General features: G+C 43.2%; 1 protein-coding gene across 2 annotated transcripts in view; it reads right to left on the minus strand.

Annotated features, from left to right (window-relative positions):
• Chrna7 (cholinergic receptor nicotinic alpha 7 subunit) overlaps positions 1-25,240 on the minus strand; it is a 120,946-nt gene extending 95,706 nt beyond the window's left edge. For both annotated transcript variants that reach the window (XM_032893475.1, XM_032893477.1), the window contains exons 1-2: positions 25,158-25,240; positions 24,845-24,984 (exon numbers count right to left, since the gene is read on the minus strand). In XM_032893475.1, the coding sequence (XP_032749366.1) occupies positions 24,845-24,984; positions 25,158-25,212 (195 nt within the window). In that variant the 5' untranslated portion in view covers positions 25,213-25,240. The remainder of the gene's footprint in view (positions 1-24,844; positions 24,985-25,157) is intronic.
• Positions 25,241-25,831: the final 591 nt, after the last annotated feature.

Raw genomic sequence — 25,831 nt, forward strand, 5'->3', positions numbered from 1 at the left:
AAAAGAAGAAAGAAAGAAGGAAGGAAGGAGGAGGGAGGGAGGGAGGGGGTTGGAAGGAAATCATGTGTGAACATGCAAAGCTGTAATCTCAATGTTGGGGAGGCAAAAATAGGTGGATCTCTGAGGTTCAATGGCCACCAGCCAGCCTTGCAACTTGCTGAATTCTGCATTAATTATATATTCTATCTCCAGGAAACAAAAAGTGGTCAGTTTCCAAGGAAGATACCTGAGCTATTATCTGCCCTTCATAAGCACATGTATCCATGTATGTGCATACCCATACAAGTGTGCACATGAACATGCACACATCAGGGCTCCACTCTGATTAATGTCTTAACTGCAGCAGTGAGTTTATCTTCATCCCATACTTTTTATTTCCATGTTCTGGGTCATAGGAGACCCTCCACTGTGTCACACACATAAACCAGGATACTGTCCAGCTTCCAGAAAGGTAAGAAATTAATTTCTTCTCTAATGAGCCAGTTACATTCAAATATTCTGTTCTGGTAGCACAAAATAAAGACAGTAAGGTTGCAAACTCATAGTATAAACATTCATACAAGTGAGCCTTAAACAAAGCAACAGAAGGAAATATCAAGATATGAGTAGATACAAGGCAAAAGAATAAATCTGAACAAAAATAAATAAATTAAATTGTCTCATTAGTAATCAAGGGACTTCTATTTAAAACTACGGGGAAATATTACTCCACACTCACTAGAATGGCAAATGTATTTACTTAAAATACTAAGGAATAGACTCAGGGCCTTAAGAATGCCAGGCAAGGGATCTACCATCAGCCGACAACCCAAGTCCCAGAATGTTATGTTGAAAAGACTGAAAACACCAAATGTCTATAAGTGCATATAGCCACATCACTCTCCTAAAATGTCAGGCAATGTCTGGAATAGAGACTTGACCCTGTCTGGCAGAGCAAACCTAATTCCTTGAACAGACTAGACAGAAACAAAAGGCATGTACACAACAGTGGAGACCAGCCCTTTGGCTGTGGGATCTGATGCTGACCTAGTTAGTGTCAAAGCTGAACTGATTGTCCTACACATGCCTGGCAACAGAGGCAAGAATGAAGAGTCCCCGCGAGACAGATGCAGGACATCCCCAGGAAACAATCAATTTGCTTTCAAGCAAGAGGACGGAAATCATCAAAAGACGCCTCTAAGGACACAAGAACTAGAACTCCACATGCATCTAAACATAATGGGGAAAATTATACTTCTACCGGAGAGAAAGAGATGAAATAGAGACTGTACCCCAGAAATGACAACAGCACTAACTCTTAGGTAAACAAATATAACCACTGTCTACCCCATGAATCAGAAGTGGACATGGGCTTCATAGACTTTAAAATAAACACAGCATACTAATGTAAGCGAAATTGATTATATAATTTCTTGGGGAACTGTGGGAGGAGAAGGGTAAGCGTGGTAACTGTGTGTGGCAGAGAGCTGGGGAGAAAACTGAGAACCCTTTAAATACTGAGCATCACTCTAGCCATGGAGTGAAAGCATGAGCATAGTGCAGATGTCGAGGTAAATCTCAATGAAACAGCTGAGAGAATATTCATGGCGGTGTTCTCAATAACAGAAAATCTACGGACACTCTGGGTATCTATCAATATAAGAAGAAATCTTGTTATGGCTGTACAATAAAAATGAGTAAAGTGGAGTTACAGGCAACAGTTTTGGTGACTCACAAAAATAAATTGAACAAAAGCAGCCATATATGAAGGGATAGATGCTGTTAAAGCTCCACAGAGAGGGATTAGGTGATAGACAGTAACGCACTAGCTTTAAGCCCTGGCGCTGAAGAGAATAAAAATAAAAGAAGGTCCAGAGGCAGGGAAGATTAAAACCTGGCATTTGAAATAAGGCTAGCAGGTCTGCTTGTCCTGGAGGATGGGGTGGCTAGGCTTGGGGGTGGGACCTTGGGTGAGTCATTTGTCATAGCTCACTGACTGGATTCTGATATGGCTACACACTTGTGCATACCAATTACAGTACAATGCAAAATGTTCAAATAGGATTAAGGGCTGACTTCCAGAATGAAATCTATGCCTCTGGGAGCTAGCTGCTTGGTGGAGTTACTCCAAATATCAACAAAATGCCTTTATGAAATAGCAAACTGTGTTTTCTGACCAGTGATTGAAATTGCAAATTTTATCAAGCCAAAGTTAATCAAATATATTCCGATGATCAGTGGGCAGCCTTGGCTTAATCTGTTGAATCAAAATCATCAAACATAATTTATTTGATCTGACCTTAGAATAAACACACTACTAGAAACCCTTTATATAAATCTCAAACCTGAAATCAACTGGAAAGCTAGGCTATGCCTACCTTCTCTCTAAAAGCAAAGTGAGTTCTCTCTTCACACACCCTCCCTGTGGAGCAGAGACACTATCACTTTTACTCAAGGAAGACTCTTTACAGACAATTTGCTTTCAGTTATCTAAAAATCAATGCCCCACACCTAGCATCTCTCACAGGTGGCTTCCTTTAGCCGCTGGACAACTGCAATTCCCTCCACCTGCCACCTGCAGCTGAGACAGGTCAACATCCATAGCTGCAGACTGACAGAACCTGTGGTCACCCTCCCTTTAAAGCCTTGCCCCAGCCCAATCTTCCCTGTTAATTTTCAACCCCCATCATGGATTTTATACAATCTTGTATTTAATTTCTGTTAGTTTTAATTAACTGTCTTTGCTTATCAATAGCTGTGATCCCAGGTTTCTGTTTTACCTTCAATGTATCAATGCATGCCGAGGGCAAAAATAAGGGAAATAACACACACACACACACACACACACACACACACTCTCTCTCTCTCTCTCTCTCTCACACACACACACACACACACACACACACACACACTCTCTCTCCACACACAGACACACACACACACACTCACATACACACACACACACACACACGCACACACACTCACACACACATACACACACACTTTCACTCACACACATACACACACTCACACACACTCACACACACACATTCACACACACACTCTCCTCACATACACTCACACACAGACACACACATACACACTCACATACACACACACATACAAACACACACACTCACACACTCTCTCTCTCTCTCTCACACACACACACACACACTACTTTACAATTCTTTGAGTATTATATTTGCTAAAGGAATTGATGTTATTGTAATAAGAGAAATCACTAAAATGACCAGCAGGAGGGTGTCCTACTGAAAAAACAAATGGGGGCTAGGGTGTCGCTCAGTGAATGAAGTCTCGGCTTTAATCCCTAACACTATCAACTACAAGGGTACAAAAAGGACTTTTGTCTTATCTGTAAACACTACCTACTCATGATTTTTAAGATAAATAAGCAGTAGAAAAGAGATTGTATCACTGTTTGGCCATGACAGGACTATTTCTCTTTCTTTAACAGCATGTCAGGGATGAAACAGGAGCTCCCGGAGAGCAGAAGCTCTGGGGAATGTACTGAGTGGCCTTGAGAGTTATAATTTATAAGAAAGACTCCTGCACTATAAGTGCCCATAATCCTCAGCTATAATGATGAAAGAATTTTTGGAAATTTGTATTCTGACACATAAACAGGTTTGAGGGGGGGAAGGGATCTGCCATAGCAAATTGGGTTGATCATGAAGGAGCATCGTAAACAGGGTTTAACAATGGACAATGGTCAGCTAGATGCTCACTAGATACCGGCTGAAAACAACTGGAAAAGCTGGAAGGAATGTAATCACATGTTCCGAGGTACCAGGGAACTGCCAGGGCAGTAAGGAATCACAGATACACAGAAACAGGGTGGGGAACCTTAGGGAACAACAGGACTGTGATTCCTTTTCTAGGATCACATAGTGTGTCCTTAAAAGAATGTCAGTGAGACTAAACATTTGAGGATACCTTGAAAGAGCAACTGGGGCAGAACAGGAGTTCAAGCTCACTGGAAAAAAAAGGGAACATCTTTGGATGTTCAAAGAATGGATGTGCAAGGAGGACTTCCAGGGATTAAAGATGAAGCCTTTTCTTTCCACAGCCTCTAAATGGATGGCAGTTCCTGGAGCCCACATGCTGGCAGCTCATCAGTGCAAGGCAGAACTGAGAACTTGCTCACAGGCCCTTCAGATAATACCTATAATTTTATGTACATTTTCTTGAACAAACAAGAAAACTACCTGGCTCCATGCACACCATGTTACCAAAAAGCCCAAAGAAAACCAGCAGAAGGAACAGAGGCTCAGTGTGCCCCAAACACCAGAGCTATTGACCAGAGGCTGGCCATGCCATGATTCTTGGGTGTTTGTTTGAATGCGTATCTGCGTTTTGCCTATAGGAGTGCCATTGGTTTTGTTCTGTTTCATTCTGAGCCATTGTTTAGGATCTAGGAATTGAACTGGTCCCCCAGAAGACCCTTAACTACTGAGTCCCTTCACTACTCCAGGGCCTGTGAATGATTCTTACTAATGTATTATGAGTTTTAAGAGAAACATGCAATGGACAAAATATAAGAAAAAACGAAAGAAAATTTTAAAAGTGAAATCAATAGATGGGAAAAACAAGAGGAAGAGGATCTGTGGCTGAACATGAGTCGCCAGCCAGCAGCTGTGAAGAAGCCTGAGGAAACAGAAGAATACAAAATACAGGAAAGACTACAGAGTTGGGAGTGACGCCGTGGCTCAATCTCACCACTTCTGACACCTTGAACCAGGTCCATCCTTGCTGTACCCAGCTAAGTTTCCACACTTACCCTAATGTCAGGAAACGTGAATGGCAGTGGCACCCAATAACAACCAAAAAATGCTTCAAGAAAAACTAGACATCACCTAGGTGACAAAACTCTTTCCAGAAGAGGATGCACTGGTATTGATAATGTAACCGTGTGCTTCAAGCACACAACAGCAACCACAGAAGGAATAAAGAGAAAAACAGAGCAGAAACCACACTGTAAAGGCTTTCCTAAATCTATGAAAGAAACCACAAAGTGGAAGAACAGCCCTTCTTGAAACTTTTGTCTAGGAAACTCCCAAAACATACAGAAGCCATTGTCTTTGATTGTCTCGGTTTCCTATTGCTGAAGGCACCAGGGCCCAGAGACCCCTGAGCTGGTACTAAACATGAATACTTTACTCCTGAGAACTAGTTTCTTGGTACTAGAAGATACCATGCAAGCTTCCAAAAGAAGAAAGGAACAAACGGTCCTACCCAGCTATGACCCAACAAGAAAGAATATGGCATGATGACCCTAAGGATGCAGTAATGTCACTCACACCCTGGAAGTCACCAACAGCTCTTTAATTGGCATTAAGACCCACTCGACAAGAAGGAAATCATGCCTGATACTGGAAACCTAGCCAAAACCCACAGCTAGCTAAGTCATGGATCTTGGAGCAGAACCTACAACCCACTCGTTACTAAATCAGTATAATCCCTAACTAAACTCTAAGTATTTGACCTTAAACTCATAGATAAATGTAGTTCTCAACTTCATCAAGGAAACTTCTATAGTGGACTCTGCTACAGAAAACCAAAACCAATCAAACTATTGAGAATGGATCCGAGTCCTGATGGATACCTCAGCAAACAACTCCTGTATCTAAGGCTAAGGATGCATTGCAGAAGAGAGGAGGGAAAAGATTGGAAGAGTCAGAGGATCACAGAGTTTGTTGTGTTTCCTAGGAATGTCAGAAGCTACACCTGTAAAGTTTCACCAACGTGACTGCCCAAATGTAAGGTGACCAAGAACAACACTAATAGATATGCCAAAGTGGATAGAGGAAGCCCAGGAGGCCTCAACCTAAACAAAGAACTACAGGCAACTAAGGAATGCTGAAGGTGGAAGAAATGGTCTTCCCTGGGGAAGAATGTAGCGATTATTTATACAATTCCAAAGAGTGGGCCCTGAAAACATGTATACAAGTAATATTATACAGACTGAGCTGTTTATATTTGACTAGACAGACAGACAGAGACAGAGACAGAGACAGAGAGACAGAGACAGAGAGAAACAGAGAAAGAGAAACAGAGACAGAGAGACAAAGAACAATTAATGAAAAGGAGACAATGAATATGAAAGAGAACAAGAAGAAGTATATGGAGAATTTGGAGGGAAGACTAGCAATCAGGCATCTTCATCACCTGCCCCAGGGACCCGGACACAACAGGATACCTCATCACTAGCTGCCAAGATGTGACACATTCCTACTGTCACCAGGAGTTGCACATCTCCATCCCCCAGACCGTGCTCTGTATCCCCTTATAAAAGGCCAGTCCTTCCTCTCTCCATTTTCTTCTTCTCTCCACTCTTGCCCAGAGGCAGCCTTTATATACCCACTCCCCAACAAACCTCCCATATGGGATCTGTCGCACAAGTGACTTCATGGCATCCATCACTTAGAGCATGACAATTTTATTATAATTTCAAAAAGAAAATGAAAAGGATAAAAATCATGAATTAATAACTTCCAAACAGAAAAGAACAAGACAAAAACAAACAAGCACAAATCTGCACAGTTATACACAATGTTTAAACCAAACTAAACCAAACAAAATAAAAACAACTTTCAAGACACCCAGAGGAAAATAAGAACAAAACACCTCAAAGAATTAGCATGGTATTCATTCATGTAACCTCAGGAAAAGCAGTGGAAATCAGAAACAATGGAGTAACCATTTTAAAATAGGAAACAGAGGCAGGATATGGTAGCGTATGCTTTTAATCCCAGCACTCCAGAGGCAGAGGCAGGAGGATCTCTATAAATTTTAGGCCAGCCTGGTCTAGAAACAGGGTTCCAGGACAGCCAAGGCTATACAAAAAAACAGACAGAGAAGGGGGACAGGCTGACAAAATAGTTCAGTGGGTAAAGGCACTTGCCAACAAGCCTAACAACAAAACTCAATCCCTGCTACCCACTTGGTGAAAGGAGAGACCAACTCTTGCAACGTGTTCTCTGACTTCAACAAGTATACACTCACGCACATACACTTATCTACATGTATACAGAATAAATAATCATAACAAAACCTTTTAAATGTGGGTAAACGATTTACCAATCCATATTTGAAAATGAAAGCATTATGACTATATTTAGAGAGGATGAAGGAGACTAAAGAGGAAAAGGTAATGGGTCTCCAAAGGAAGTCAAGGGTGTAGGAACCAAAGCAGCAGAAATGTAAATGTATGAGAAAATTCAGAAGGTTACATCAGAGGAGCTTGGACACAACCAGGTAACATGGGAAGGTAACTGGGAGAGATGGAGGCAGGGAAGTCATATAATTCTATGTCAATCAAAACATTTTTCAAAGGACATGTCAGTGTGTGAAGTGATAATCTTGAGTTTAAAAATAGAGCGAGAAGCAAAATACATGGCAATTAAAGCACAGAAGCTGAGAATGTGAGACTGAAGTCTGAGTGGAGACGTGTGCTAACCTCTGCACAGTGCACAGAAAGAGCTAGGGCCTCCATTAGGCTTCATTAGTCAAGGTTTCCTGCTGCAGTCTGTAGGTCACAGAAGACAGAGAGTTGTACGACTAAGAAAGTTTAAAAAAGAGAAAGGAAAGAGAAGTGAGCACAGAGGACCCACAGCAAACACTGAAAAGCTGACTTCAACCTGGCCATTGCACCCCAGTAAAGAAGAAAAGACAGGCGTCAACTAAACACCATAGAACCCCTGCCACACATTTCATAAAAGGGACACCATGATCATTTAAATGAAAAGGCTTTAAGTTATTTCTGAATGTATAAAATGGAAGAGGGTTAATTATGCAGCGACTCTAGAGTTACATAACACGGACCAAACAACAGTCTTTATTTTACTACTTGGCCTACTTGCATGCTTTTCAAATTAACGCTACTTAATATTGATCAAGACACCATAAATGGTATCTCACTACTTTAATTTTTAAGTATTTTTCTCCTGACCTATAAAAATGAAGAAAAGACAGAATAAGCTGTCCCAGAATGCCTTAAGCAATGGTGATTTGGGTGATTCCTCCCCCTCAACTCGGTCTGTGAGGAGCTGTCCAAGGAGCTGTCCTCACAGATGTGAGGAGCTGTCCAAGGAGCTGTCCTCACAGATGTGAGGAGCTGTCCGAGGAGCTGTCCTTACATACTCCATTACAAGATGGCACCAGCATCTGGCAGAACGCACCTAGTAAAAAGGGCAATACGCAGGCGCCTGGTAACTTCCCTACTCGAAGGGACACGTACGTTATGGTACGTCATCTGGCATAATTGGCAGCGACCAGTCAGAGAGTGACACGTCCTAGGCGAGGATAGTTTCCTATATAAGGGGCGGTTATTCCTCACTTTCGGCATCTCCGCATTGTAAGCTTATGCTCTCCCTCTCAAGATGCAGTAAAAGCTTTTTTTTTTTTTCTGTAGAAAAAGGATCCTGTGTGTGCCTTTCGTTCCTGCTGGCGAGGCGTGCGGGACATCTGGTGCCAAAACCGGGAAAGACCTCGCCATCGTCAGCACCTTCGGAGATCCCTTGGCGACAAGGAGGATTCAGAACTACAGGTAGATACGTTCTGAGAGGCAGCCCTCTCTTGGACTTTGGTCTGGGGTTGTCACCGCCTTGGGAAGGATTTGTTGAGGCTATAGTATTTGTCCTGGGAGCCACCCTACTCTTTATGTTCTGTTTTCACCGTTTTCGCTGTTAAAAGGACGATCACAGCAGCTGAAGGCGCGTCTCAGTCTCTCGTATATAAGTGAGCTTCGCGCAGCTCCCTTTTACCTTCGATTTTGACTGTTGAGGAGCAAGGACGCGATAAGGCCGACGTAGATAAGCGGCACCGTCCGGGGAGGCGCGTGTAAGACTCCCGTACATAAGAGAGCAGCGTGTCTGTCTCTACCCTTTCACCTCACGCCTTGTCAGGCGGACGTGAATAAGCACCCGGCGTTCTGGCCCATCATGGGATCCTCACAGTCTGTGGTCACGGCCTTGGAAACAGTGTTAAAGCAGAGGGACATCAAAATTGGAGGAGGAACACTTAAAAACTTTGTGAAGGAGGTGGAGAGGGTGGCGCCTTGGTTTGCCTGTTCAGGCTCGTTTACGATTGCCTCATGGAACAAACTTGGAAAAGACCTTGACAGAAAATTGGCGGAAGAGGATCTGCGCCTAGGGACCAAAGCTATATGGAAGCTGGTTAAGAATTGTTTAAAGGATGAAACGTGTAAGGCAGCAGTAATAGAAGGACAGGCCACTCTCGAGGTAGTCCGAGAAAGTCTGTCAGAAACGAGCGTAGTGAGAGAGGTTGGGCCAAAAGAAAAAGGGCGTCCTAAGAAAGAAAAAAGTGCCCTCCCGGTAAGTCCGCCAGACAAGGGCGTTGACATTTTCAGATTCCAGCACTTCCTCCTCTACACATAAACCAGGAGGGGGTGCCAGCCTATACCCTGTGAAAGAGCTAGAAGCGCTGAACCACGACAGTTCTGAAAGCTCTGAAAATAAAACCTTAGACTCAGAGGAGGAGGCCGAGCTAGATGAGGAAGCAGCTAGATGAGGAGGAAAGATATTACCCCGATGAATGTAGGGGAAGTAATAGAAGCCTTCTAGCACGGCTGCCACCAACGGCGCCCCCTCCATATGAGACACGCTCACGCGCCTTCTCACTAGTCCCCGAGAAGGTGAGAAGAAAGCTGAGTATGACATTTCCTATCTTTGAGACTCCGGAGGGAGGACGGGTCCATGCCCCTGTTGAATATAATCAGATTAAGGAATTAGCAGAATCAGTTAGAAAGTATGGAGTCACGGCCAACTTTACTCTAACACAACTCGACAGGTTGGCCATGACGGCATTGACACCAGCTGATTGGCAGATGATTGCTAAGGCAGCCCTTGCCAGCATGGGCCAATACATGGAATGGAAAGCACTCTGGTATGAGGCAGCCCAAACACAGACCAGAGCGAATGCTACAGCCTTAATACCTGAGCAACAAGAATGGACTTTTGAACTCTTAACAGGACAGGGCAGCTTTGCAGCTGATCAGTCTGCTTACCACTGGGCGCCTATGCTCAGGTCTCCAGCACGGCTATTAGAGCCTGGAAGGCACTGTCCAGGAGAGGAGGGATTGATAATCAACTTACAAAAATCGTTCAGGGACCCCAGGAAAATTTCTCCGATTTTGTAGCTAGAATGACAGAGGCTGCAGGGCGAATCTTTGGCGATCCTGAACAAGCAGCACCACTAATAGAACAGCTCGTTTTCGAGCAAGCCACCCAGGAGTGCCGAATAGCCATAGCCCCCTGAAGAAATAAAAGGGCTACAGGATTGGCTTAGAGTTTGCAGGAACTTGGAGGGCCCTTACTAACTCAGGCCTGGCGGCTGCCATTCTCCAGTTCAGTGGCGCCCGTTAAAGGGACGGATAAAAGATCATGCTTTCAATGTGGGAAACTATAGAAACATGTTCTGGCATTCTACATGCCACCCCACTTACAGGAGAAAAAACAACACATGTCATTCAGCACTGCCTTGAAGCATGGAGTGCTTGGGGAAAGCCAAAATGTGTAAAAACTGACAATGGCCCCGCCTACACATCTCAAAAATTCCGTCAGTTTTGTGCTCAGATGCAGGTTACCCACCTGATGGGCCTGCCCTACAACCCTCAAGGACAGGGAATCATAGAGCGTGCTCATCGGACGCTCAAATCATATTTAATAAAACAAAGAAGGGGAATTATGATAGAACTCCCCCCAACACCCCGAGTGGCCACTGCTCTGGCCCTTTTTACCTTAAATTTTTTAAATCTTGATGAAGCTGGACAAACAGCGGCTGAGCCACATTGCTCAGAGCCCAAGAGGACAAAAAAATTAGTCAAATGGAAGGATGTATTAACAAATGAATGGAAAGGCCGGATCCTGTTTTAATAAGATCCAGGGGAGCGGTCTGTGTTTTCCACAGGACAATGAAAATCCCATATGGATCCCAGGGCGACTTACTCGGAGCATCACAGCAAGTGATCAAGAAGGACTGGGACCCCTGCACCTCCTCACTCTTCTTCCATGGATGCCAGCAACAGTGCAGGGCGAGCTACGATGGGGAATAATGTCAACCTTTCCACTCCCGATGCGGTGATGTACCACTAACAGGGATTTAGGGTTGGCCTATTTACCTAAGGATCCACAGGTTGAACGACTAAAAGAAAATAGGACTATTCCCTTAAGGGCAGCCTTTGTTTTGGCATATTCAACAAAACATCTTTTGATCTCCCTTGCATTATGTTATATAATCAATCTTCTGCTTGGTTAAGGGAGGCCACATGGGGAACTGGTGAGGAGGACATTGTGGCTAATGCCACAGTTCTCTATGGTGGTGGCCTTACATTGCGTTAGTGGTAGCTGCACTTACGCCCATGGTGATGCTACTTGGAGGAAAGGGAGAAAAGGGATGGTTGTCATTTTCCTGGACGGGGAACATCAAACCTGCTGCCTCTGTCTGGACAGCTACTCATATAAAATATCGCAGTAGTTACCCGCATGGCTCGCTTTAGCCCGATCCCTGTTGATGCCCCGGGGACCATGACCTTATTTAGAGGAAAAAGAGATTTTGATACTTCTGCAATTATTGCTGGCATTATTACTATGACAGCAGTCGCTGCCTCGGTTACTGCCTCGGCATTGGTCTTGTCAAATTCAGTACAGACAACCCAAACTATCAATGATTTATCGGCCACCGTCTCTGTGGCTCGGGACAGACAGGCCTCGGCCAATACTCAGATATAGGGAGGCCTTATGCTTGTCAACTAACGTATAGATGGCAATTAGACATTCTATGGCAACTGGCCCAACTTGGCTATGAGCAAAAACTCCCAGGCCTTTGTATCACCTCCATATAATATGACAAATTTACCGAGCTGCTAATCTGTCTAAGAGTCTTTCACAGCATCTGTTACAGAATTGGACCTCGGAGTTTGAACAGACACTTCGGGAGCTGAGGCGACCATCATTCAAATAATTCTACCCGACTGGACCTGTCTTTGACGGAGGGATTGTCGTCCTGGATCACCTCAGCAGTCTCTTATTTCAAGGAATGGGTGGGAGTGGGACTTTTTAGAGTGATCCTCTGCTGTGGATTAGTGTTACTCCTCTGGTTGCTTTGCAAATTGAGATCTCAAACAAGAAAGGACAAAGTAGTGATTGCCCAGGCGCTTGTAGCCCTTGAACAAGGAGCGTCAGCTGATATCTGGTTGACCATGCTCAAGCAACAGGTCGCCGGCTGGACAGCTCTTGCACTCCTAGAACCTCGGTTCATTGCACAGGATTAGAGTGTCCGGCTTGAGCAGCCCATGAGGGGTGACGAGCTTAGCATCGCACAGGGAAGTTCTACCAAATACGCTCCCTGGAAGGCATGTCATATTACATGAGGGTTTCTGCCCCAGTTTTCCCTCCCTCAAAAAATGGCAGTGCGACGGGTCGGGAGTGCCCTGGGTCCCAACAACAGCCTAACGGTATCTCTCTTGTACAGGTTCGCCAACTTTATGCGAGGATATGACCTCTGTCTTAGCCCTCCTATATCTGGGTGTCCTGTTTGCTTAAAAAAAAAAAAACAGAAAAGGGGGAGATGTGAGGAGCTGTCCAAGGAGCTGTCCTCACAGATGTGAGGAGCTGTCCAAGGAGCTGTCCTCACAGATGTGAGGAGCTGTCCGAGGAGCTGTCCTTACATACTCCATTACAAGATGGCACCAGCATCTGGCAGAACGCACCTAGTAAAAAGGGCAATACGCAGGCGCCTGGTAACTTCCCTACTCGAAGGGACACGTACGTATGGTACGTCCTCTGGCATAATTGGCAGCGACCAGTCAGAGAGTGACACGTCCTAGGCGAGGATAGTTTCCTATATAAGGGACGGTTATTCCTCACTCGGCATCTCCGCATTGTAAGCTTATGCTCTCCCTCTCAAGATGCAGTAAAGCTTTTTTCTGTAGAAGGATCCTGTGTGTGCCGCGTCGTTCCTGCTGGCGAGACGTAGCGCGGGACATCGGTCCCTCTTAAATTTGATTTGGCTTGCTGTACAAAGCATATCTTTCTTTTGTAATTTTAGGAAATGTCACTTATAGAAGCATTATTAGGTCAGCTTTCCAGTTCTGCATGTAATGAGCTTGGAATTCACCATTGTGTCCTAACAAGAAGTAAAAAGCTGAACAGACTGAAAATGAACCGTTCCTTGCCTTCTTTGTAGGAGAGGGGGAGAACCCAGGACACAGAGCGGCACTCAAGGTCAGAGAGACAAGGAGTCACAGCTACCCAGAGCAGACTCAGAGCATAGGAGAATGGGACAGGAAAACCAGGCTATCACTAAGTTACTGAGGACTCGGCAGATAATTCTAACAGTTAAAAATTTCATAGGAACCACATAACATTGGGAGGATTACTGCCAGAAACCTGGCAAGGATCTCCAGTAAAAATAGAGAATCTCTCCCTCTGGTTTCTAGAGGCAGGGGCACTTCGCAAGATACCAGAAACTCTTCTATTTAACAATGTCCACCCTATAGCAGAATGATACCAATTCCAGCCAGTCTCAGCCAGTTTGTTCCATCTAATGAGAAAGAACATCACTGAAATAGTTGGTTCAGAGTTAAGGGGCACAGGCTCAGCAAAGCCTGCCACTTGATCGCAGTACAAAGATGCACTTCCTCTCTTCCCACACTGCACCATCTCAACAAAGGATAACTTCCTGGAACTCCTCCATCCGGCCCAGCATACCTCACTGTAAGAAAAATACCAGAAAACACACTAAAAGGCAAAGGCTGAAACCTGAAGAGGGAGGCATCGCAGAGATGCTGGAACTGACGTTTTCAAAACCAGAAACTGACAACTGCTGTTAATATGAAAGGTCTGGCAGACAAAGTAGTCCCTGTATAAGAACAAATGGTGACAAACACAAAGGAAAAAAAAACCTAAGGCAGAAACCAGAGGCATGCTAAAGACCAAAGCCTAGTATGAAAAGTGAGGAGTGCTTCTACAGAGTTATACAGAAGAGTCTCTAAACACCAGACTACATCCATAAAACCTTGGGAAAAAATATCAGAAGAATAACTGTTGTAGGTAAACTAAAAGAATAGCATGTAAATAAGAGAAATTAAAATGTATACATTAATCCAAAAATGTGAAGAATCACTTCGGTTTGACTGCCTAAATGCACCAACTGAAAGAAATAACATGGATGAAAAGGAGAGATCCAATTCTGTATTGTCTATAAGAAACTTTATTAAATATGAAAACATACAATGAGATTAAAAGTAGAAAGAAGAAAATATACTGTGCCGATGGTAAATGTAAGAAGTGTACAGTAACACAAGAACGCAAAGCAAGCAATGTTGTCGGGGGTAGAGGCTATAGTTGCACAATGGAAAGGGATCAATGCTTCAAGAAGACACACAATCCTTGCCATGTACCTAACAGTCCACCCTTACAGTCGAATGCCTTTGTTAGCAAACACACAGATGTGCTGCTCACAATGCTCACAATGCTCACAATGCTCACACTGCTCACACTGCCATGCACTTATAATGTTAGCACGGAGGCGAGTCCGGGCTACAGAGCAAGACCATGTCTCAAAAAAAAATTTATATCACAAAAGGAATAAATGCATCTTGCTGCAGGCAGAAAATCAGCCAAGGACATAGCTGGATTTGAGATCTCCAATCATCTGGATACGATCAGTCTCTATAGAAGGATTCTTCACCATATAAATGCATATTCTCAAGATGCCATGGAACATTCAGCAAGATGAAGGACTTTCTAACTGCAACACACTGGAGTACCCCGCAACACAATTTAAAAAGACAGCAATCCCACAACATCTACAGTGGAATTAAACTAGAAACCAATAAAAAAAGATACCTAACAACACCCCTTCCCAGACATACAGAGATTTAAAGACCATGCTTCTGTACATATCTTTGTATTTGTTTCTGAAACACAAATGTCAGAAAACTATTTTAACTAAATAAAAATAAACATGACTTTTCAAAACTCGTAAGACAAGACTGAACACATGCTTGGAAGGCAAAATACAACAGCACAGAAGAGCATTTTAAAGAAAGAAATATCTAAAATTAATAATGCTTCCTCTTTATGGGGAAGAACAAATTAATAAATCCAAATACTAATTGCAAGAGAAATAAATTAATTTGAAAATAGGAAATCAATAGACAAAATTAGCATTACAAACTGGTATTTTTGAAAAAAAAATCAATGGAATTGACAAGCTACTAGCTAGAGTAGGAAAACAAAGCCAACATAAATTACTACTATCAGAAATGATAAAAAAAAAAGGCCACCATCCCAACCCTATGACATTAAAATGATGTAAACTAATATATGACAAACATGATTAATATATCACAAATTTGATAGCCTTAATGAACTGGACCATTCTCTTAAAAATAATTTGTCAACTTATACACATACATATTCCAATGAGAAAAAAAGGGAGCCTGAATAGGTTGGTATTTATTAAAGAAATTAAATCAATCACTGTTTTTCAGGAAGAAACCTACCAGGCTCAAACATTAAGAAAATACACCAATTCTCTTGTATGTCTTTGAGAAGGCAAGGAAGGAATATTTCTGCATCACTCCGTGAAGCCAGGTGACTCCTAAGCACAGATATAAACATTTTCAACAGTGGGACCTTCAGGGAGGCTCAGTGACAGTGCCTGGCACCATGCCTGATGACCTGTGTTATATCCAGTATTATACAATGGAAGGAGAGTATTAATTCCTGCAAGCTGTCATACACACACACACACACACACACACACACACACACACACACACACAAAATAAGCAAATAAATGTAAAAAAAAAAAGATAGGAGTAACCTAAACTCAATGTAAAATAGAGTTACCATGGGATTTATTCCGAGTGTGTAAGGATGTTGAACACTCACATATGAACTAGTGCAATCCATCACAGCATTCAGCTAACGGATAGCAATCCCACTAGCATATCAATAGATACAAATAATCCTTTGAAAAATGTTCTACATTCATGATATAAAACTAAATAAATTAGAAATACAGAAGGACTTCTTAATTAGATAAAGAATGGTAACAAAAATTACAGCAATTTACAACTAATAATAACAAACTCAAAGCTTCTATTTCAAGAATAGGAACAAGGACAGAACGTCCATTACTCCTTTTCAAAAGCATAAGGCATAAAAAAGGAAATAATAAAGGTACACACACTGGGAAAGAAAAAAAAAACGAGATAGTTTGTGCCTACAGGCAACATGACTTGTCAGGCAATAAAATCCAAAAGAATCAGTAAATAAAGTCACAAGAAAACATTATGTGTATATTGGAAAATTAATTCTGAAGATTATACATAAAAGATCGAGAATATCAAGGACAAGCAATGTTGGGGAGTGACATTTCCCAACTTTAAGACTATTAGACACATGATCAAGGGAATGTTGTCCTGGTGTGAGGACACACAAGTCAGTTGAACAGAACCATGAGCGCCAAAATAAAACTGTATGAACAGCTGTGAAAAATACTTTTAAATAAATGATATAGAAATGGTTATCTGTGTACCAAAAAGTATATAGTTTTTATACCTTTCACAATAATAACTCAAAATGGATCAGCTCTAAATCAATGTGAAACTGTATACATCCTAGACTAACAAAGAAAAAAAAAAACACAAAGGCCAAAATTCTTTAAAGAAACAGTTTTTAGGATGGATTTCACAAAAATTAAATTGTTCTGCTGTACCAGTCAGAATGGCTAAGATCAAAAACTCAGGCGACAGCAGATGCTGGTGAGGATGTAGAGAAAGAGCAACACTCCTCCACTGTTGGTGGGATTGCAAACTGATACAACCTCTCTGGAAATCAGTCTGGAGGTTCCTCAGAAAATTGGACATAGTACTACCTGAGGACCCAGCTATACCTCTCCTGGGCATATACCCAAAAGATGCTCCAACATACAACAAAGACACATGCTCCATTATGTTCATAGCAGCCTTATTTATAATAGCCAGAAGCTGGAAAGATCCCATATGCCCTTCAACACAGAGAAAGGACTGAAAGAGCTTGAAGGGGCTTGAGACCCCATATGAACAATGCCAACCAACCAGAGCTTCCAGGGCCTATGCCACTACCCAAAGACTATACATGGGCTGACCCTGGGCTCCAACTGCATAGGTAGCAATGAATAGCCTAGTAAGGGCACCAGTGGAAGGGGAAGCCCTTGGTCCTGCCAAGACTGAATCCCCAATGAACAGGATTGCTGGGGGGAGGGCAGTAAGGGGAGGTGGATGGGGAGGGGAACATCCATAGAGAAGGGGAGGGGGAGGGGTTAGGGGGATGTTTGCTTGGAAACCGGAAAAGGTAATAACGATTGAAATGTAAATAAATAACCAATTTAATAAAGCTGGAGAAAAGGAAAAAAAAAGAAATGTTCAACATCCTTAGTCATCAGAGAAATGCAAATCAAAACAACCCTGAGATTCCACCTCACACCAATCAAAATGGCTAAGATCAATAACTCAGGTGACAACAGATGCTGGCAAGGATACAGAGAAAGAGGAACACTCCCCAATTGTTGGTGGGATTGCAAACTGATACAACCACTCTGGAAATCAGTCTGGAGGTTCCTCAGAAAATTGGACATTGCACTACCTGAGGACGCAGCTATACCTCTCCTGAGCATATACCCAAAAGATGCTCCAACAAAGACACATGCTCCACTATGTTCATAGCAGCCTTATTTATAATAGCTAGAAGCTGGAAAGAACCCACATGTTCTTAAACAGAGGAATGGATTTTAAAAAATGTGGTACATTTACACAATGGAGTACTGTTCAGCAGTCAAAAACAATGACTTCATGAAATTCATAGGCAAATGGAATGAACTAGAAAATATCATCCTGAGTGGGATTATTCAATCACAGAAAAAGACACTTGGTATGCACTCATTGATAAGTGGATATTAGCCACAAAGCTCAAATTACTCAAAATGCAATCCACAGACCACAGGAAGCTCAAGAAGAAGGAAGATCAAAATGCAGATGCTCCCACTCCTTCTTGAAAGGGGGAAAAATATCCATAGGAGGAGATATGGAAGCGAAGTTTAGAGCAGCGACTCAAGTAATGTCCATTCAGAGCCTGACCTACATGTGGCTCTTATATATACAGTCACCAAAACTAGATAAAATTGATGAAGCTAAAAAATGCATGCTGAAAGGGACTGGATATAGATCTTTCCTGAGAGACACATCCAGAGCATATCCAATACAAAGGTCAATGCTAGCAGCAAACCACCAAACTGAGAATAGGACCCCCATGGGGGGAATTAGAGGAAGCATTGAAAGAGCTGAAGGAGCATGCAACCCCATAAAAACAACAATGCCAGCCAACCAGAGCTTCCAGGGACTAAACCACTACTGAAAGACTATGCATGGACTGACCCAGGGCTCCAACTGCATATGTAGCAGAGAACAGCCTTGTTGGGGCACCAGTGGAAGGGGAAGCCCTTGGTCCTGCCAAGGTTGGATCCCCAGTGTAGGGTATTGTTGGGGGGGCAGTAATGGAGGGTGGATAGGGAGGGGAGCACCCATGTAGAGGGGGAAAAGGAAGGATTAGGGGGCTGATGGACAGGAAACCAGGAAAGGGAATAACATTTGAAATGTAAATAAGAAATACCCAATTTAATAAAAATGGAAGAAAAATTGTTCTACTGTGTGAAAAACCTTGCTTAAATGAAAGGCAAACCAATGACCATAAAAATTCTAAATGACACATCTGATAAATGACTGTTTTCAAATATATGCAATGATATGAAAAAGATCTCATTACAATAGGGGATCAAAGATTTTAATAGACACTAAAGAAAAACAGATGGCAAGGAATCCCATGAAAAGATGTTCCACCTTATATATCGGCAAAATACAAATGAGACAGTAAGGCACCACTACCCAAGTGTTGGAATGAAGAATTCCTGAAACTCCAGCAACACCAGACGCTGCTGTGGACATGGTAACAGGGAAGCTCACTGACCACTAATCTAAAGATTTGCCTGAGTATTCGTTACAAGCCCTGATCGTTTAGTCTTGCCAAATGTCTTTATTGGTATTTTCCAAGGGGAATTAAAAACTTAAGTCTATAAGAATACAAACGCAAGTATCAGAGCTGCTTTATTCACAGTTGCTGAAATTTAGGTGCAAATAAGATGTGCTTCAATAGATGAAATGATAAATGCAGATATGATCATGATGCTCGATTATTCAACAGAGAAGAAACAAGATAGCAAGTCATGAAAACAATGGTGAGTTTTAAATGCCTGTTACTAAGTGGAAAAAAAAAAGGAACTATGAAAAGATGAGGAGACCACAGAGAGATCATTCTACCTATATGACATTCTGGAAAAGACATTTCTTGAGGGGGTGTAGTGTGTGGTATGTTGTATAGTGTGTGTAGTATACATTTTTATTATAGGTGGGGGGGGGGGAGTGCGCACGCGCGCGCGCACGCAAGGAGGCTACAGGTTAACCTCCCATGTCATTTCTTTGATGGACTCTTCCTTTATTTTTGAGACGGGGGTCTCTCACTGAACCCAAAGCTCAGAGGTTCTGCTAAGCTGGCCACCTAAAATGGCTTCACAGATCTGCCCGTTTCCCTCCCTACACCCCAAGTACTGAGAGAGAGGACAGGTGCCACATCCAGCTTCTTATGTGTTCTGGGAATTAGAACCCAAGTCCTCATGATTGCTTGGCTAGCAGCTTATCAACTGAACTAACTCCCCAGCTCCTGGAAAGGAAAATTATGCAAATAATAAATATACTAGTGGCTATAAGTGTTTGAGGTAAAGATATGGAGCAAAAAGGAATCTCAGTAAAGATTTTTAAAGTGATACCTCAACTCTGTATGTGCTCCAGTGGTAGACACAAGTGTATCATGATTCATTTCTCTAAGGCCCTAACGCTGTTGGTGAGGATGTAAAGTGCAGCCTCAGAGTGATGCTGACAAGTCAACATAGACTCAGCAGGCTTCACACATGTATCACTGCCCAGAAAACACTGACGAGAGGAGGTTGTGAAAGGGAAACAGATCTCTGTACTTGCTGTGAACCTAGAAGTGCTCTTTAAATAAATTATAGTAACAATCTGACTTTTTTCACTTTGGTCATTTCTCCTTAAATATGCCAGATGAGTGTTTTTTTATTCAGAGCTGCAGCACATCTACAAAATCTGCTGAATGTAAGCAGGGCACTAACAGTTCTTCAAATAAAACCCAAGCTTTTAAGAAACTGGGCTCCACACCATGCCTGCCCTCTACAGGAGCAAAGCTGAAATACGCCACCAGTTCCACTGTCTTTTGAGTAAAGCTTCCAGAAAGTGCTATAATCCAAAGATCTATAAAATTGTAAAATCCAGTCATGCATAATTATGTGTTTTGTATTTGTATATAATTACATATTGATTTATATTTTTTCATTCTAAACATACTACCTTCTGGAGATGCTTTTATAACTGCATATTTATCTTATGCAAGTGAACATCAAGGATGGCCTTTAGATGCATGGGTCCAGGTAAATGACCAAGTATCAGCAGAGAAGAAATATTATAAAAACCAGTGGCAACTTAGAAACCTCCACCTATAAGTCCTTAGAATGATTTCCTATACATTACCTCATTCTCAGCCCTGTGAAAGGTCCATGAAGTAAATTAAGAATCACTATAAACCCAAGTATACATTAGGAATAAGGAAGCACTTTCACTTAACTGATCTGTGCATATATATGAATGCATGCACATGAAGTTTATTAACAACTACATACCATGGATGGTATATCCAAAAAAACACTCTTCAATCTTTCTCCTTCTCCACATTTCCATAGAGGCCATGCAATGTTGACCCTGTTTAGTTTAAATGTGTCCCCAAATGTCCATACATTAAAATATTAATTCTTTAATACAGTAATGTCAGGGTGCAAATTAGTCTTTTTCAGTCGACTTGGTTAATTCTCGGGAAATTGGATCAATTACCTCAGGGAGCACATGTAATTCAAGGCTGCCCCCATGCCCAGCCTCTTTTGCATGTGCTCACTTGCCCTTTTGCTTTTTGCCAAGGTGAAGCAACATAAAAGCCCACACTAGAACCTGAAAGGATGTCGTGAATGTGATTCTGGACTTTGCAGTTTCTAGAACCAGGAACCAAAATAAACCTCTTTCTTACAATTTACAGTCTGAGCTATTTTGTTAGAGCAACAGAAAATAAACTAGCAAAGATCTCTGTATCCTTGCCCAAATTTCCTCTCTTCTCTGGCCTGCCCCACATTCTAGGCTTTTGTATCTTCTAAATATAGATCCTGATACTTCCCACCCCTGCTCGAGATTCACGTCTTCCCACTCTCTCCTGAGTGCCTCACCAAGGGGACAGCCAAGTAACTGGAACAGACCACAGTGGGTACAGCAAATCCTCCGAAGACCCATGTTTTATCTTCAAAACATATGCACATTTTTCATTCTAATTTTTAATACATACTTCAGATTTAATAAAAAGCTATGGTTAGAATGTTTCCATGTCTAGAAAAATGGGCTCTGGCAAGCTAGACCTTCCTATAGGTTTACAAAACCCTGGAATGCTACCTCTTCGAGCACAGAGTCTGTGACACTCTGGTAGATCACAGGTCACTGTGTAACTGTGTAGCATACTCGAGATCTTTTACACGCCAGCACCTCCTACCAGAGAAAATCACATACTTTTCTTTTAAAAGAATAGATACTAAGAAAAAAGGTTGATTAAAACTATTTATGGATTGATTGATATTTTTGAACTTTTAATAAAACATGAATTTCCTAAGAAGTCTTTCAACCAAACCTGAAGCAAAGGTCAACTGAGACAAGAGTCCATGGGGACGCCTAATTGAAGGCAGGGAACTGGGATCTTATGGAAACATCTTGTTAAAGGTAAGAGGCAGGATTTCATGGAAACATCCTGTTGAAGGAGTCTCTCCTCCCTTATGTTTATAATCTTCCTCCCTCTGTCTCCATTACTTGGGAAAGTCCTTCTACTTTCTCCATCTGGGAAATTCCTACTGGAAATCCAACCTCTTGCTCTTTGAAACCACACCAGCCACTGTCACTGGAAATAAATGTTTCCAAGTGCACAACCTGCAGCACTTTGAAAACTATGTCAAGTGCCTTCACATGTGGAAATCTTAGATTTTCTTTTTAGTCTTAGGGCCAGCCAGATCAAGTAGCCTCTACAGGTGGAAGTCCTCTCATCTGTAAACCCTCAGAGCCTAAGAAGGCTTACCCTGGGAGCCCTACAAACACAGGTGGAATACAGTGATGGTGCAAACTATCTTGCATGAATATAATGTATATGTGGCATCATATGCTGTCTCTGCATCCCTGAAGACAGGACATGTATGCAGAAAAACCGGGGGACAATAATAAGTTGGGGGCAATAAACTCTAGTCTATGGAACAGTAGGTTGGAATGAGCAAAATGACCCCCTAGAGATGAATTGGTAAAGAAAGTCCCTGGTGGCTCTGTCCAGAGTGCTGAGATTTCAGCAAGAAAGACCTGGCTCTGTTTTAAAACAGGGCAGAGCCAAACGTGATTAGAATACAAATGTTTGCATATTTCCTTGTGCCTGATGTAGAAACCTCCTTCTCACCCAGCACTTTAGGACGGATACATTCAATCAGCTACAGCGTATACAGTGTATCCAGTTTAAGTAGATTAGGCTGGCTCTATTCTATAAAAGTGAGTTACCATGTCAAAAAAAGCTTATGATAGGCAAAGGGCATGCAAACTCACTCCATTTGAGTTTTCCTCAACAGACTGCCTGTAATCTTTGGACATCCTTGGGCAGGTGACCACACCTCTCTAGGAATAGACTTCTTGACCTCTGAATGAAGTCACCACATAATTAAGATGGAGTGAGCTTTCAGCAAATTATCAGCGTGTGGCAAGAACTTCTCTTTTTTAATCCTCTCGAAACCCGTGAAGTGGATATGATTGTTCTCATTTTACACATGAGAGAGCAGGGCTGAGAAAAGTTAAGTAGCTTTCTCAAGGCCACTCCGTAAATATGCAGCACTGCCTAGTGGGGAACTCACTATTTCTGAGGCCAAGGGGAGACCAAGACTTTCTCAGACCTCACCTTCCCCTTGACCTCTGCTCATGACCCTCTTCACATTTTTTTAACTGATTCAGCAATGACTTAAAGGTTTATGATTTGTTGTTTTTAACTTTTTATATAAAGTTTTATAACATAACTTTTTCCACATCGTCAATCCTAGCTTACAACTTAACTTCTCCAAGTCAGCAAGCCTTATTAACATTACCACATTTCTTAAGAGTCTTTTCCTTTTCAATCAGCCTTACAAGGTCTGCCCTATTTCTTCATAAAGCTTACTGCCCAGCCAGAGGCTGCCATGAAGCACACAATGAGGCAGAGTAGCCAAAGCAGACCCTGGACAAGTAGGGGCAGAAGTCTTCTTACTGTGTGACTTTTATGGAACATGTTAGCCTAGCCACCTGACCCTTCCCTGTGTGCACTTTTTGTATGAAAATAACTATAATCATGTAGTTGGCTTTGAGGAAGCTTGACGTTTATCTTTATTGTTTTTAGCTCTTCATGGTGGCCAATGAAGTAAGTGCCCATTCTGTTAGCAGGGAAGCCAAAGCTCAAGATGTTTATGAAATTTCCTAAAGTCAACCACCAGACATCAACAAAGCCACAAGCAACAAGAACAATGTCTCTGCTAGTTAATTGAACTGTGCTGTAGCTCTACCCCACCCCAAATACCCAGAAGCCTTTACACCTCCGCTCCCTCCCTGCCTCCCTCCTCCACTTCTCTCTGATTTATGCTCTACTCCATGGCAGAATCTCCTCCTCACTGTCTGTCACTCGGACTCAAATCCAACAAGATGTCTTCTTCTTTTCCTGTGGTCTGTGCTCTGAAAACTTAGAAAACAATTGCCCATGTGACAGCAGCTGTCTTCTACATCTATCATGATAAATCCCCCCACATTGCACTTTAAATAAAGTAGGATTCTGTCATGGGAGGAGATGCAGATTTAACAGGTACAGTATGAAGCCATTCATCATGAAAACTAACTAGATTAAAAGGAACCGCATAGAAGTGAAGGTAGGAGTGGGAAGTATCGCCTGCCGTGCCACATTACCAAAGTTCCTTTGGTACCTCTTTGCTCTCACAGTAGTCCATCCTGATGAACACAAACACCCCTTTCCTCCAGCCTTACCTACCACAAGCCTTGTAGAGAACAGACACTAGAACACTTTCTAAGTATTGGCACTGTTTGGAATATTCCACCTATGAAAAACGTAAAAGTAGCCCAGCTGGCAGAAGATAAAACAAACTGTCACAGATATTGCAGGGGCGTGGCGCCTAAATCCGGTGGCTTGATGCAAGAGGTTCAAAGGACTGCCTGGAATCCTCCAAGAAGGATCGCCAGTAACTGTACTCTCCACAAAACAAAAACCATGTCTATCCCCCACATGAGAACGCTTCTAAACATCTACAGTTGGCCTTCTACCCAGACAGATTGGCAGTGGAATAGCCAGGCCCCCTCCAAGAGGAAGAAAAGCTTGTAAACCTAAACTATTCTGGGCGCAGGACTGCACTAGTTTTCTCTCTATGGGAGACTGAAAGTGACCAAGGAAGCCAGTTCTTGCTACCGACTCCCAGCTTGGGACACTTTAGTTGGGAGTTTGTAGCTGAAAGAAAGACTCTACCCAAGTACCCATGCACAGGTGGCTGGGGGTCTGCTCAAAGCGCAACCTCGTCCAGGACAGGAAGGTGCGTAGCCCGAGAGCCGCGCCAGACTCACCACATCCATGATCTGCAGGAGACTCAGGGAGAAGTACACGGTGAGCGGCTGCGAGTCGTTGGCCACCGGCCTCTCCAGCGGGTTGTAGTTCTTGACCAGCTCCTTGTACAGCCTCCTCTGGAACTCGCCTTGCAGGGACACTTGGGAAGCAGAGCGCCCAGCGGGCCTCAGCACGCGGCAGCCACCCAGCCCCGGAGCAGCTCAGCCCCGCCGCCCCGCTGCAACCCGGGACCACCCGCCCGTCCGCCCGCCGCGGGAGCCTGCTCCCCGAAGCCCGCCGAGGGGAGTATAGCCAAAGCCGAGCTGCGGTTACCGTGCAGCAGCGCCGCGGCCAGAACCAGCCAGATGCCTCCCCGCCCGCCGCACATGTCGCCGGAGCCGCCGCCGCGTCCCGCCGTCCGCCGGGGCCGTGCTGCCGCTCCAGCCGCCTCCGCGCCTTTAAAGCGCTGCGCGCGCCCGCAGCCGCCGCGCGCCCCCACACGTGACAGCGCGCCCCCGTCTCGCAGGCGCTCGCTGGGCCGTGCAACTCCGTGGCCGCCCAGGAACTGCATCCCTGCGCAGCTTGTTGATGGCCTCTGACCCCAAGCTACTTGCTCCTGCTATCAAATGTGCGCTGTACTCACACCATAACAATTTCCAGATCCAGTCCTCCAAGACTCTCTCTGGTACTAGCATCTGCGTGCCAGGGTTCAGAAGTTTCTCCAGCCAGACAAGGTAGACAAAGCAGGAGTAAACCTGTGTTTTCCCTGAAAGACCCGGTGTTTCCAGTGACCAGCTGGATTTGGGCTCCTTCCTGAGACTTTCTATGGAAGAGCTAAGCTAGGCAATTATGGTGTGATATTCCTAGCAGAGAGCCTGGTCTGGACTTCCTTTTAAAACAGATTCAGAAAATTGAGATATTAACTCAAATCCCTTGCTGGAATGACAAGCCAAAACTTGACTCTGTAGGCCTTTTGATTACAGGAACAGTAAATGAACAAGGAGTAG

Source organism: Rattus rattus, chromosome 2 (assembly GCF_011064425.1).
Source record: "Rattus rattus isolate New Zealand chromosome 2, Rrattus_CSIRO_v1, whole genome shotgun sequence".
NCBI lineage: Eukaryota > Metazoa > Chordata > Mammalia > Rodentia > Muridae > Rattus > Rattus rattus.